The sequence below is a fragment of the Folsomia candida genome, unplaced genomic scaffold (genome assembly GCF_002217175.1).
Source record: "Folsomia candida strain VU population unplaced genomic scaffold, ASM221717v1 Fcan01_Sc011, whole genome shotgun sequence".
In the NCBI taxonomy this organism is placed as follows: domain Eukaryota; kingdom Metazoa; phylum Arthropoda; class Collembola; order Entomobryomorpha; family Isotomidae; genus Folsomia; species Folsomia candida.
The window spans coordinates 3,552,520-3,567,845 of NW_019091203.1; the positions used below are offsets into that span (position 1 = coordinate 3,552,520).

Consider the following 15,326-nt stretch of genomic DNA (forward strand, 5'->3'; position numbering starts at 1 on the left):
GCTAGGAGTGCTGGAAACTAGAAATCTCATCTTACCCCGAAAATCTGATTTTACCACAAAATATTCCTATCGTGTGGGAAACTGAGACAAAGTCTTGAAATTCTCTGGAACATCCAAGAAAAATTTGTATACAAAATTTCAATAATTTATAACTTTTTTACTATTGAATGTTTTTCAAAAAATCCTTCATATTCTTGTTCAGCATAGTTTAATTAGTCTATAAAATCATTTTCAGGAAAATCTGAGGCAAAAAATAATTTTTATACAAAATTTCGAAGCTTTCTAGAAATTTTAATTTTCGAGACCGCCGCAAAAAAAAGTATTTCCTTGCTCAGGGGACCATAATAGGTATTTACACAAAAATTATCAGCCAAATCCGAGCTAGGCCGTAATAATGCAATTTTACCAAAAATAATTTACAAAATTCACTCCCCAATCACTACAGAAGAGAATAAGAACCAGTTCAAAATAATAAATTAAAGAAGGAAGGTTGAAGTTTATTAATTATTTGGAACATTTGTTATAATTTATAATTAATTCTCCAGTATAATTATTCGACTTGAGTAAACAAGAGGAGAGAAAAACAGAACGAGAGTGGGCATGGATGAGTGTTCAAAAGTTGTTTTCCCACGTCCAAAAAGCATCCTCGCGAAAGAAACAGTCTATTCCAAGATATATTTTGTCGTATGAGAAACAGAGTGAGAAAATGGATCGCGCATAGACCCTAACGCACGATGGTGGTGGATACCCACCGCCAACCACTTTTCTCACTTTGTCTCACCTTCTCCTGCGAAATATGGGAAATGATTTTGTTGAACATTTCGCCTGGTTTTTATCAGCAGCTGCAACTTGCAATTAGAAGCATAACTCAAAAATTCTGACTAGGTATTAGTAGATATCGCAATTTCTTCAACCTTTTGTACTCACTTTACAAACCACGCTTCATTTATTTAAGTTTTTTTAAATTAATAACACTTTTGACACACAAAAGATTACAATAAATTTTAGAATTCAACTTGAATTATTCAAGTCGAAAATACTTACATTTACCCTTGAATATTTCTCAAATCAAAAAAGAATGAAGACAATTCGTAACTCAGGTACAATTTTAAGGCTTAAATGAATTGCTGTTGTAACAACTTTGAGTTAAATAATTTGACCCAGAAAGAAATTCTTAAACTCAGGAAACATTCAAGCTATTTGGCACAGGGCTAATTAAATTTCACATTTTAGCAATATTTAGCATATACATATTTCAACGTAGGAAAATAAACAAATCGTAGTAGTAATGAAGAAATTATGACATTTTTACGCTTCAAGTATCAGTACTTCAATTTCAATTATTGAACCGCGTAATAATTGGCAAATTTTGTTCTCGAATAAATGTCTCCAGATTATTCTTCGTCTCCGCGTCCATCTGTACAAAATATTTTTTTTACGTTTTTTGTTATATTTTTTCAATCATAACAGTGAGTAAAATAAAAAAAAATGTACCAAGAGCCCACTAATAGCCAGGCTTCGAATCGTCCTGCAGGATAGGATGGCATCTCGCACCTCGTCCAACAGCCTAAACTCAGCAGGCCTGCGCCAATCGGTACTAAACTTCAGTGACGTGTTGGCCAAGCCTACAAATTTCATAAAAACCATTTACTAACCGATAAATAATCAATTACGTGAAATGATAACCTGTCCATCCCGTCATTCCTCTCAATACAGCAATGATAAACAGCGAAACAAAGTCACGCTCGTGATGGTCATTTATCTCGGGCCCTTGACAAGCTTTCAGATGAAAATCGACCTCCCCGCGTGACAACTCCCATTCCCCAAAAGATCGCATGATTTCCATCAAATCGAAAAAATATTGGTCGTAATCTCTGAAGACCACAATCTTCAAGTTAAATTTCAATTCCTTCACGGACGGGAAGAGATCGACCAGTCTTCGGGCAGCTTCTCCATCCTCGTTGTTGCCAATTCTGGGAAAATGATTCTTGCAACATATGTCGAGCGAGGTTATCCCAACGTGACGCAGATGGTAGCGACTAAGCATTCCAGAAATTTCGAATTGGAAAGGATAATCGATGGTAGACATGGAGAAATGCGTCAATTTTGGGAGATTTGTGGTGTTCACAGAGTCTTTAAGGACATACACGTCGGCAGCATTCGTTTGGAGGTGGGTGAGATTCGGGAAGTAGAAATTCAGCTGGAAACAAAAAATATTAATAAATTAAACTTGAATAAAACCAAAAAATTCGATAACTGCGAGGAGTTTTTTTTACCTCTATCGAGTCATCATTCTCCATAGTATAATTCAAGATCAAACTTTCCAAAGAAGTTCGACCACTTTCTAGCATTTTCGTCGTTTCGGAGATTTCAAATTCAAAACTTCCTGTCGGGTCGTAATTGAACGTGAACTTCTTGAGTTTTCCGCATGCCGTCAAATCCACGTAGAAAGTTGAGTGAAGCTCGAATTCCTCCAAGTTGGGGGAGGAGTTGATCAGGTTTTGGCAAATGGTTGACATCTGCGCCCTTGACGAGGGGTTTCTACAGCCTGAGAACATTCTCAAGGAGAACACCTTCAGATTTGGGAGGGGTCGAAATTCTGCCATTTCCTTCAACATTGGTTCCGCTTCGTCAAGATATTCTCTGTCGGCGAGGATCCGGATGCGAGCCAGGTGTGGAAAATTATAACTGCTCCAAAGTTCCCGTATGGGTTCAAACGCCGTGACATAGAAGACCTCGAGTGTTTCCAGCTTGTCAGAAATTTGGGGCAAAATCCAGACAAAGTCCAAGGGAAGAGTTGGAGTACACCAGCAAATGATGTATACGCAGTTGCATGTCTTGTACCCTTCGAATAGTATTTTTACATTCTTCAACAGTTCGGGATTGAGTGAGGCCATCGCTTTATTACTTTCGAGGTCGGACCGTGTCCTAAAGACGTGGCGGCCCTGCTTGCCAAGAGGTGCGGCGCCAACGTCGGCCCAAAGGGTGCACACGAGACGGGCTGACTTTAAAGTTTTGGTGTCCAAGGAGCAGAAGACTTTTTGCAGGATCTGAAATAATATTTGCATAATTTAACCTTTTAGCGAGTATGATTAATTACGAGAAAATACATTAATTCGGGGACGTTATAAGTAAATTGTGGTCATCGTACGGGAGGGGAGATTGAGTGGTTTTAATAAAACCCAAAATTTAGCATTGCATTATGTCCAATTTTTTGGAAGAAAAGTTCGAAATTTAACGTTTGTTTGGCACATCAAAAATCTTTGAAAATGGCGACAGATTTTACGTCTGGAAGAGAAAATGGTGAAGGTCAATGACCCAGAAATTTTCTTCCTCTGCGTCATAGCCACAATTTTCCAGACCGACCTTAGTCCTCCCGAATTAAACCATTTTTTTTATAAGATCACAATTATAAAACGAACTAAATGTTTCAAATAAATATGGTCAAAATTTCCACGTTTAAACAAACTACAGTTTTTAGCGTCATGACACATATATTTAGCAATATCTTTACTTAATATAAAACGTTGCATAATTTATGAAGTGATTAATTAAATACCAAAGGATTGAGCAAAGCCTTCATCGCCACGTTATCGACGTCGGCGACAAGGTCAAGATTCTCCAATTGTGTCGTCGCATGGTCAATTTCGGCCTGCATGGTGCTGTCCTGTCCACCGAATACGACAAATTATTAGTTTAACATCATTCTATTGACCATAATTTATTACAAATAATTATTCAAAATAACTTCCAAGTCAGACCTTATTAATTTTCATTCGTAAATCACGAGCAGATCTAGATCCAACTTTTTTTGGGACGAGGAGCCAAGTGAATATTCCAAAATTGACAATTAATTCACATCAAATTTACCACGTGCAATGATAATTCACCGATTTAATTAAAAAGTTCACACTTCACACTTGGAAATATTTATTAACAACGGAGACGAAAAAATTGACGAGATATGAAATTCTATCTGCTGATTAAATAAAAAAAATACTGTTTTTTATTCTCGCGGTTTTTTTTCAACGTCTCACGTTTGCCCAAGAGCTGAAAGAACTACATATCGAAAAATTGCCTCCATGATAAATCCGGTCTATTAATATTAGTTACAATTATAAATGTCTCAGAAAAATAAATCAGCAATAAGCTTATTTTCATACATATGAAAATATATACATATTATGTGCATTATGCATATGTTAAACGTGAACAATTTTTATCTAGACATAATTACTACTTATGTGAAGAAAATTAGACTTCAGTAAATAATAAGTTACCGAACATCATTAATCCATACATGTGTATTACTAATCATGAATCCAATTTCATTCAAGGTAATAATTATGAAACCATAAGATAATTTCAGAACAAATGCATAAATATACATATGTACATATGTATATTTGAATAATTAGGCATTTCCTGTGCACTAGAAAAATTCAGTTTCTACATATTCTAAGTATATACTGTGTTGCATACTTATTTCGGTATCAACAACCTCCTGCGGTATTGCCCTTTAAAAGATAAGCGCTCGCAATGGTTTCCAGGCTGCAAACGTTTTATTTCTTTGTCACTTTTTCCCACTTGACGAACCCCTCAAGATCGGAAACATGCCTATTCAACCACAAAATCTACACAAAACTGCAAACTTTCGAAGACTTTAACAAACCTGCAAGAATTTCAGAATCTGCATGTCCCGAACTAAATCTTATCACACAACAACAATCCATACAAAAACTGAACCCGTACACCACCCGGTATTACACATTTTACATGATAATTTCCATCTATTCTGACAACGTGACCAGTACTGGAATAATACTGCAGAACTTGCAACCTTTCTCTCAAGAGCGTGATTTCGTACTCATTTTCATACCAAATCGCACCTCTTCTTTTGAGATCCATGAATACAACAGTGTCCAAATTTTCGTTCCCAACTTAGCAATTAAACTTAATTCTCGGAACTGCAAAATCATGATACGTTGTCATTTTTGCGAAGACCACAACTTTTGGCACATTCTCGACACTAGAAAAAGCTCCAGCAAGTCGGAATTCCTTGATATGGTCCACACCTTCCAGCATTTTAATAAGAAAACTGTCACCTTCGGAAAACCCGTGTTAATTGATTTCAGCCGAAAATACACTAATTGGTTCCTCTCCCTGGAAAAATCCGCGCTCCGTCCACACGCCCAAGTTGGAACTAATTTCGTCATTTTCGGCGCTTTCCTAAAAGTTGTCAATATGACACCTCTTTCCCCTCAAGAACTTGATCTTATCGCCGAAGAATCCCCCTCCATTAATAAAAAACACGTTCTCCGACTCAACCTCGATTACACCCTGTTTCCCACCGACTCTTCCGAAAAACACTACTCAATCGCGGAAACCTTTAATAACGACGTGGTCTACATTTACTGCGAGACGAGGACTAGACTATCACAAAATTTGGGTGTGGGCATATTTTTCTTACCGTTTCAAACAGTAGTTTGGATAATTATCGGGGTATTTTTGACGATAATTTTATTATTATATCGCCAATTTTGGAGAGCTTGCGATTTTATCCTACTTCTTGCCGGGATTCCACCTAGCGACACCTGGTGGAAACAGAAATCTGTGCCGGGTTCCATATTTTTGCTGGGATTTCTGTACCTGAACAGTTTATATGTTTGCTATGTAACCACGGATGTCACGGCGGCCCTGTTCCCCGAGCGGATTGCGACCAATCGAGAACTATTTATGGAGTTTGGATACAAAATTTTTCTACCGAAGGAACCCGAGGGAAATTTGAGTGGGAGAATACAAGCCTATTTTGAGCGGGAGAATGACCGCGAAGAGTTTAAACGGTGCAAAATTCCCATTTCAAGGGACCGCTTTATTCAAGAACATTGTCCTCACGAAGACTCGTTGGACTGTGTGAGATCGAATCCTGGTCTTGGAGCGGCGCGAATTTTGAAAAAGTTTTCGAAAATAATGATCAACACGATAAAGCGGGGGGAAAACGGGGATAAAATTCATTGCAACATTGTCCGCCAAGTTTGGACGAAAGTTTGGCAAATGTGGCAATTTGTCGGAGCTGATGCTACGTTTGGACTAAAAAAGTTCATGGGTTTGGAGGTGATGGGATTGGTCCGGTTTTGGGAAGGGGTTTATAGAGAGGTTAGCATGCGAAAGAATAAAGTTACGGTGGAAACGAAGGCAGAAGAAATGATCAAGTTCAGTCCGCTTAAGCTAGATTCAAATATCTTTGTGGTATTTTGCACACTGGTTGTTTTTCTGGGAGGTTGTGTAGCTATGTTCGGTTTGGAGATATTTGAGAGGAAGAGAGGCATTCATATATTTCTGGGTTGTGATTTGTTCTGCGGAGACATTAGAAGTCGAAAGTGTTGATTAAATTTTGTAGGTAACATGTACCAATGAATTTTTGGTGAAGCAATCTTATTTTAACCATGACATAGGTAACGTAATAAGTAATAATAATAAGCAAATGTAAATTTGCCATGCCATAAAATAAATCAAGACATTTATGTATATGCCTCACTTATGGGCATTGTAGCATTACTGCTTTGTAAATAAGTAAATAAAATATCCTAAAATTAACAAGTCTTGTATGAAATAGACGGTACTCGACATATAAAAAAAGATACCACTTCTTTCCAGTAGAACGTGACCATAATTAATTATTCTTTAATTAAAAGAATCTGAATCCAATCGTTTTTTATTTGTTTTCACAATATTTAAGAGAATTACTATCATATCCTATTTCCACCATGTGCGGCACATGTATGGTTTGCATTTTGCAGTAACATTTGCATATGTAAAGGCACTCTTATCCATAATAATGGATCATAACCAATCATTTACTTAATTAGTATCAGACTAACAGTTTTATCAATTAACGAGTCCAACCATTCAATCGAACTCTCTTTCCGAAATATACCAAAATTCCCCCGTTTAACCCTGAGCGGGTAGCGCTTTCGGTAGTACTTTCGGAATCGTTTCATCGAGCTGATTTCTTTCCGGTTTCCTCCAGGTATTTTATCCCACGACTCGAAAACTGTTTGTGACACTTCAAACGGAGATGCCAGCAAGACTTGGAGTTGGGACAGGTTGAAGGCCCCACTCAACGAGAGGTAAAGGCACCCCAGCCATGACCCGAAAGGGAGGGAGGAATAGAGGCAAAGGGTCCCATAGTTGACGGAGACCTGATTAGGAAATGCAAATGTGAGCAGCCCAGTGACGTGGGTTGAGTACGAGATGTTGTAGAGGTCCGATAAGATTAGCAGTTTTCGGTATGTCATAGAAAACTGGGGCAACTGTTGAAAAATAAAATTCATCATCCAAAATTCAATTGTCAAGTTTAAAGTTGGAAACATAATTCATTAATTATTCATTAATTATTCATTTATACAAAATATTTTAAAAAAATGTACTCATTATTAATTTTTTTTACTCATCTCGTCGAAACTCTAGTTGAGTTACTCAATAGACCCTACGTAGTAAGTCAAGGGTGATAAAATGATGGATGAATAAAATAATTCACCAATATGAAATGAATAAATATTTGTTCGATATTCATTCATTCGAAAATTTTGAAAAAATACCTATATATATTCAGTAATTGCTCATGGATGTAGCGAATAAAGAGTCAATGATTTATCCATTTTCCATTAAATGAATGAATCTGAACAGGCTTACGTAACACTTATTTATTCAACAATTACACACATACCTTAAAGTTTTCTCCTGCTTTCTCCACATATTTTAGTTCACCCGTCCAATACGTGAAAAGAAAGGCTTGACTAATAATGAGGAAAAAGGCTTGCAAGTTACACGCCCAGGCGTAGCCCATCAGATACATTTCCAGTAATGACATCAACACGCGAGACGGTCCCCATTCTGTCCACTTCAGTGGGAGAGACCCCCCAAAGAATGGTGCCAGCCGGGGATTTCCCACACTCAGCAACCCCACGCTCAACGAGAGGATGCAAATTATCCCGAAACAATTTTTCAGAATGGGACCAATCTCATCGTTCTCAGCTGGATAAGCCGTTTTCGAGGATGGATTCATAGTTCCTACATACATAATAAAATCGGTAAACGTTTAGAATAGAGTGAAGACCTTTTCGTATGTTTTTAATAAAGGTGTGAAAAGTAAATTCATTCTCAATTCGAAATTAAGGAAACAAAACGAAATCCAGATTAACCTTTACTCTGTTTCAAGCTAAGGTTTAGAAAACGTTAACTTTAAAACGTTAACTCCATGCAATTTGTATGGCAGGCTTGAATGTGGATTCTTGAGTCGCAACTTTCCCTCCTTCGGAAGGAGTCCTCCCGTAGATATGTACATATTCAACTAACGGTTTTAATCGTCTACATGTGTTTTTATAAATTTAAGATTTTATTCTTTCTAAATTTCTATAACAAAAATCAGTAGAGTAAAATTAATAAAGTTCGTAGGTGGGAATTCCGATCTTTATATTCCATGTAAAAATAGAAATAAAACATAAAAAACTAGCGTTAGCGATTTTCAGACACAAAAAATTCCAATTTAGCAAAAAAAAACAAGGCGATAGTCAGGTTTTGAAATTTTATTTGCGAACATCCAAAAAGGGAGAGTTAAGACACAGAAATTATAATTCAAAACCCGCCTACAGGAGAACACTACCGTTACTCTGGGTATATCATATGATTTAATTGAAATAAACTATGTAGTTTATTTCACTTAAATCAAATTAATTTAGCATTCAGACTCCAATTACTTTCGAAAAAGCAACATTGTTTAAATCAACTTACTATGCGTTTCATTATTGAAGACTGAACACTCGTTAAACAAATTTGGCACAGTGGTCGGCCACATCCAGAAAAGGGTGTTATGAAAGCTCGCACAAAAATAGGTCATCATCAAAATCATTTGTAACACGATCCCTGCCACGTTATCCTCCGGGATGAGATGAAAGTAGAGGAAGTAAAGGAGATAAATATTTTTTAGGGCGAGAACTATGTTATTAATCCAGTAGAAAAATCTGGACACTAAATCTTTTCTTGATTTGGCTGTTCGAACATGCAATTGCAACTCGGCCCTATCCCAGTGGAACGGTGTAACTGCAAAAAGTGTCAATGTTCTGAAAAAGTTCCCCAGTAGTTGAAGTGTTGCCTTGGAAATCATGCTCAATTGTGGAAAAATTCCTTAAAAGAATTAAGTTTTCTCGACCAACCAGTGTGAAAGGAAGGGTATGTATGAAGGTTTTTCAACGAAAGAATGTTTAATGGATCCATGCATCTTTGAAAGAAATGTAACTTATTGAAGAATGCATAAGCGCATCCCGAACTCTATTTAAACTTAGCAAATTATCAGAGTTGAGTGAGTTATCCGATTTTCGGACAAAGTATTCATCCTAACCGAACCCGAATCATTCGGTTAAGTTTGGATATTGGTTCAACAGAAAAATTCGTATAGATATGAAGAAAGTGTCCAACCCACTCTGCAAATTTACGAACGTAAACTTGATTAAAAGCGAAGTTTACTCTGACTGAATGTAGTACATATTTATATGTAGTTGATTTAAGATACTTAAATTCAGAGCACATTCGCTTCTAAAAAGTGTGCCATTATTTTTAAGAGTGTGACGTTTCTGGTCAATTTGATAGGGTTGATGGAGGAATTGGTTATTTATATTTTAAACATGATTCGTATCGACTTATTCCCACATTCGGTGTCGAGCAGTTCATGATTTTCATACATAAGTCATTACATCAGGAAAAGGTGGGTTTTTCATCCAACTAAATTGGAAAGAAATCTAGGTGGAACGAATTAATTGTAAATGAAATGCACCGGCTTGGTGAGGATCAATGTGAGTTGAATAGGATTTGTCATGTGAATATTGAACCGATTGAAAAGTTTTCACAACGTAGTGTTTATATACTCTGACACTGTGCATGAGTTATTCAGTACAGCTGGAATACTCGCCAGTTAATTGGGCAGACGGAATCCCATTAATTTTACAAGCGACATTTTTAGCTACATATGACTAAAAGTTTGTGAAATGTGCTTATTTTATTTATTTTTCTTATCCACATTTTTTAGTTGATTTTTCTTTTTATCCTCATTTTTTCACCAACCCTAATTAAATTCCGTTATATAAGCTGTTTTCGCTTAAATCGAATGTAATCATTTTTGCATCAGATTACAAACTTTGAATTCTTTAGCCCCACCCTAAGATAGCGAAGGATCATCAATCACGCAGAAAAGTAAAAGATAATTTAGATTAGATAAGAATGTTGTATATTAGTTCCACTAGACCATGTTATCCTCACACTTTTATCCAGTCGCTCCAATCCTACATTAGAATTATATTCACGGATAAACACGCTCCTAAGAATCATGAAAATTATTCTCATCTGCACGATATTTACCCTGCTCATTTTTGGCAGTGATGCAACCGAAAATCCGGACATGAACGTGACCGAGGTTCAAGTCTTCATCGTCTACGCGTAGTAAGAAATATAAATTAATGTAGATCCGATCTGACCGGATTATCCGACCATTTGCTATCCGATCCGATCCATAATCTCGCAAATGGGTAAGAAAGTTCGATCCGGTATTTTCCGATCGGTCTATTTACTATAAAATTATCTTATCGGATCGGATATTGTCGGATTGGATCGACCTATCCTTCGTATGTATAATATTCACCAGCCTGAGTATATACATATTTATATAAAATTATCTTCCTCTCAGCAACTTGCCCGACAGGGACGACGGAAACGATATTAACGACCCCTTCTTGCAAATAAAGGACAGCGCAGGTCGAGAAGTATTCAGATCACCTACGCAGGACAATGTCCAACTACCAGTTTTTGATCCCGTATCTTTTAACGTGTTTTCCAGCGAGGTTTGTCAACTATTTGGCATATTTAAATTTTGTGCAAAAGTAAACCCAATCTGATAGGTTACTTTTGTATGTGCATACATACGAGGGAACGTGTGGATACTTTATAATTAATTTTTTCACTCCTTGTCATCATGGCAGGTGTACAATATCGAAGTCCGTGACAATGATGTAGGTCCCGACGATAGTCTGGGGTCGGTCGCTGTACCAGGAAGAAATTTAGTTGGGGGACTGCACCGATTAAGTAACCCGGTTGGCGGATCGGTTGAATTTTTATGGAAGTATCCCACCCAACAACCCCCCACGACCACAACCACGACCACTACCACGACACCGAGAACAACCATAACCACCACGACGACCACGACTACCCAGAGAACCACGACTACTCCAACTACAACCACGCCTCGAACCACCACATGGGGAAGACCCAGTCCACCGGGACCTTGTAGTGGAGATCGGTGTAACGGGCATGGAAGGATAAAAGGTAGTCTGGGTGCATTGGGGTCAATTAACGTGGCATTGGCATTGTTCGCCAGAATTGTGATAACACTGTGATCATGATGCGAACAGGCTTATCATGTATTACATAATGTATTATATAACATATTGTGGAGTGGAATATATGTACATATGGAACTTCAATAAAACCTTTCTTTGGACTATGATCAATTAAACAATTTGGTATCACTTTTTTATCGAACAATTGTCCAAGTTCGTTGCATACTTGGATAAGTGGATAATGCAACATGGTAAGGTAACAAATACTTAATTTTGTATATAATTTGATTGATCGGCGTTGGAGGACATATTTTTGAAATTGAGTTTATTGACAAGCTTTCGGCACAAACAGATACCTTCATCAGGTCATAAATTGGGGCCAAAACATAAATGGCGAAGTACATACATACTTGTTTTTTAGGATTAATGAAGTGTGGTTTTGGTAATTATGGCGATTGATAATTTAAATAAATAAATACTAAATAAATAAATACTTAATTTAAATTTAAATATTTAAATACCTATTTAAATATTTTTATCTATTTAAATAAATAAATACTTAATTTTGGTGCAAGTAATTTTGTAATTTTATGTAAATGTTTAATTATGGAAGTAACTTTGTACACCAAAGTCACCAAGGTTATCGACATATGTATAATATATATGTTTCCCTGCCCATATACTTATCTAATTATGGTAGTGAGTGGGTATGAATATCCTTTCATTCAATAAAAATTACTGAAGGATTCCGTCATTCCTGATAAATTTATATGACCGATAATGGAAGGTTTATCACTCATTTCCTTTTTAACCCTTACATGCTAAGCATGGGGCTTTGGACAAAGTAAGAAATGAAGTCGGATGAAGTGAAGTGAAATGAAGTCCGATGAAGTGAAGTGAAATGAAGTGAAATGAAGTCCGATGAAGTGAAGTGAAATGAAGTGAAATGAAGTCCGATGAAGTAAAGTGAGATGAAGTGAAATGAATTTGAAAGAAAATGACTGCATACAAATAAAAACCTTTTGTCAGAAGTCGGGATGAATGAGTTTTGAATGAAAACCGTTTTTTAACAGGTGCCTACATACATATGCAAAATATGAAAGATGTAGAATCGCCATACATATGTAGTTAAGTATAATTTATTTAGCTGCGTGCAAATATACAATATCTCTGACGTATTTATATGAAGCATAAGTATTTAGCAATGCAAATAAATAGATTTATTAAATATTCAAATGGATTTTCAGTGTAAAAGCTTCTTAACAAGGGATACAACCGTCTTATCGCGTAATAATGTTGCTTCTCTGGCCGTAAGGATTACTTCCGTAGTTGGAGCTGCTATTAAGGGAGGATTTAGATAGTCCATTAATTTTTCGTTTTTAATAGGTATTTAAGTTCCCGACCAGCATTTTGTTCAAAATCTTACACTATTCTGGTACAGGTGTGAATATTTTTGGCTCGAAGGCAACGAGAGGGTATTACCTAGCAGGCTTAATTTAACACCCTTAAAAATACTGTCACCCTTTTGGAAAAGTACTTAAGTGCACCCTGAACTCTAAATTAAGTTAACTGCATTTACTCAATCCCGAGTCAACTTTGCTCTTTATCAAGTTAACGTTACTCTGGATTTAGTTTTAAGCTATTAAAATTTCGTTTGAGAAAATTTTCACTTAAAAAAGTGTGCGGGTCAGGACCTAATTTTTGTATGAATCAAACATACTCACCACCCGCCATACAAGATGAACGGCGTCATGTTGGACGGGTGTGTCGACCGGTTCTTGTTTTCACGGTAAGAATTGACCCTGGCGCTATCTGGCCGTGCTGGACTTTCTGTGGAGAAAAGCTGAGTTAAGAGAGATAAATTGGAGAGATTTGGTTCGTTCGTACCCGGGTGAAGTCCACCATTCGGGATCTTGTTTCCTTGTCAAGAGGGAAATCTGAAGCTTAATGGAATTATTTATTGACCTGGTAAATTTTTCGGGAACAATTTAGCAGCACGGCTAGGGTTGAGATAGTAACAATGAAATTTTTACAAGCTATACATAAGTGAATTATGTAAAAAATCGAGCCTAAGATAAGGAATCCCTTGTCCCCTACCTGTCCGTTGAATGGCTCCTTGAAGAAACATATTTGCGACAAAGTTCAATTTTTTTTAGTAAATATGTCGTCTTTTAGGGATGAAATAGTGTAATCGATGCCCCCAAAATTTTTATTCATACATAGAACAGAGAAATAAGTGTCATGTGATTCCTAAGTTTTGGCTTGATTATTTAAAAATATAAGTCGCTGCAAAATCCTGGTGTAGTTTGAAAAAAGGTTTCATTCCGAGTGGTGGACTACTTTGGAATGGATTTTCAAAATTGAACGTTTGGGATTTCCGACCCTTCAGGTGGACAAAAATCAAACTAATAATATCGTTTTAAAGAAAAAAATTTGTACCCATTTTAAGTAGAATTTTATTGGATTTTTTACAGAGGTGCGATTAGGGGAGATTAACTCATATAAGTCTAAAACAATGGGTGGACTTAACCTTTCAAGAAACTTTGGTCAATGATTCCGTCCGTTTTGTCCATCTGGACGGGAAGTGGGGATCCCAAACTGTTCGAAATCATAAAGACGAGCAAGATCTGTAGCGTGATCTGAAATTATGGAGATGGTCGAAGATTGAGTTTAGTGGTGAGTTTACATATTTACTTACATACATATGTAAATCAACCCAAGTAAATAATTATGTAACTTCCCCGTCAAGTGCAAAATTTTTTATTTAACTACGTAGTGCAAAATCACCTTGCTGAGTATCCCTGGTTTTGCAGCCATAATCATAATCTAGATGAAGTTCTGTTAAAAAGGAAAATTTTAAATATGTAAAGTTTTCAGTTGCTGAGAAAATTAAGAAAAACTTGCACAATTTTGAACACTTTCTTAATTTATAATCTTTTCCGAAAATAGTAAATTTTCTGGAAAGTTTGTGCCAATCCTTCAAAATATAAGTATTCGAAAAACAATTATTTGTTTAAATTTGAAAAGATTTATAAATATCTAGATTTAAAAAAAAAATCAAAGTATTACAAAAATCTGCAAAATTTCTGTCAATTTATGCAAATATTTTGCAAAGATCAAGTTACCATAATATCCCAACACCTACTTCTGTCCGATTTGGAAACGAAGTGAGCCTTCCGTAAAAATGTGCGCGTACGTAAAGGAAGATATGAAGGTGTAAATAGCAAGTTTCAAGTCATTTGCATACTCGATGGAATACTTTATGCCGAAATTTATGCTGATTATTGCGACGGTGACAACAAAGTCGTAAAGTTTACAGGTTCGTATTTAGCCAAGTTTGCCTTAATCTTGATCAACCAGTTCCAAAAAAATTGCGGCTATTAAAAATTTCATGGCTTTGGCCCCTATACTACATAATGCTTACTAGTATGCAAATAATTTGGGTATTAAATAGTAGCCCAAGTATTATTTTGAAAAATACATAAAAAATAGTATGCAGTCAAGTGACCAACAATTTTTGTACAATGTAAAACCTGTGTAGTTTGATTTGAATGAACTGGTATCATGGATGGAGGTCAATAGGACCCCAGTTTTAAAAATATATTTTTGCAGCTTCCGGGTTACTGCACGTCTTTAAATACTTTTATTGAATCAGTAACTGGTACCATTTCTTGCAGGAGTGCATGGGTATATATAACTACATATGACGCTACTATGTAGCACGGTATTAACGAGCATTACTGTTCACTATTGCAGTAAGGAATAATCTATCATCAGAAACAAACAATAAAGTATCGGATGGCAAGTTACCACAAAGTGCAGAGCGTGTGTATGCATGATGTACGTATTTATGATTCTGCCGAATTATTAACAGTGTAATTGCTTATCTATACATATGTAAAGGATAAATATGGCAGCAAAGGGTTAAATAATTTA

General features: G+C 36.3%; 2 protein-coding genes and 1 long non-coding RNA gene across 4 annotated transcripts; 1 reads left to right on the forward strand and 2 right to left on the reverse strand.

Annotated features, from left to right (window-relative positions):
* Window positions 1-476: 476 nt before the first annotated feature.
* On the reverse strand, window positions 477-3,975 carry LOC110855081. Its single transcript, XM_035855796.1, has 6 exons — window positions 3,762-3,975; window positions 3,560-3,667; window positions 2,277-3,050; window positions 1,687-2,200; window positions 1,495-1,625; window positions 477-1,417 (listed from the first exon to the last, which is right to left on the reverse strand). The coding sequence occupies exons 1-6, from the start codon at window positions 3,774-3,776 to the stop codon at window positions 1,337-1,339; spliced, it is 1,623 nt and encodes a 540-aa protein (XP_035711689.1). The 5' UTR covers window positions 3,777-3,975; the 3' UTR covers window positions 477-1,336.
* Window positions 3,976-10,149: 6,174 nt separating this feature from the next.
* On the forward strand, window positions 10,150-11,566 carry LOC110855053 (bromodomain and WD repeat-containing DDB_G0285837). The gene is made up of 3 exons (XM_022103486.2): window positions 10,150-10,494; window positions 10,739-10,892; window positions 11,031-11,566. The coding sequence occupies exons 1-3, from the start codon at window positions 10,382-10,384 to the stop codon at window positions 11,445-11,447; spliced, it is 684 nt and encodes a 227-aa protein (XP_021959178.1). The 5' UTR covers window positions 10,150-10,381; the 3' UTR covers window positions 11,448-11,566.
* A 945-nt stretch (window positions 11,567-12,511) lies between these two features.
* LOC118436942 lies at window positions 12,512-14,591 on the reverse strand. 2 transcript variants are annotated; one of them, XR_004835800.1, is made up of 6 exons: window positions 14,516-14,591; window positions 14,178-14,228; window positions 13,488-14,029; window positions 13,278-13,390; window positions 13,115-13,220; window positions 12,512-12,728 (listed from the first exon to the last, which is right to left on the reverse strand). It is a non-coding gene; the product is annotated as an uncharacterized LOC118436942 (long non-coding RNA). The 2 variants fall into 2 exon arrangements; XR_004835799.1 differs by having other exon boundaries at window positions 13,278-14,029.
* Between the last annotated feature and the right edge of the window lie 735 nt (window positions 14,592-15,326).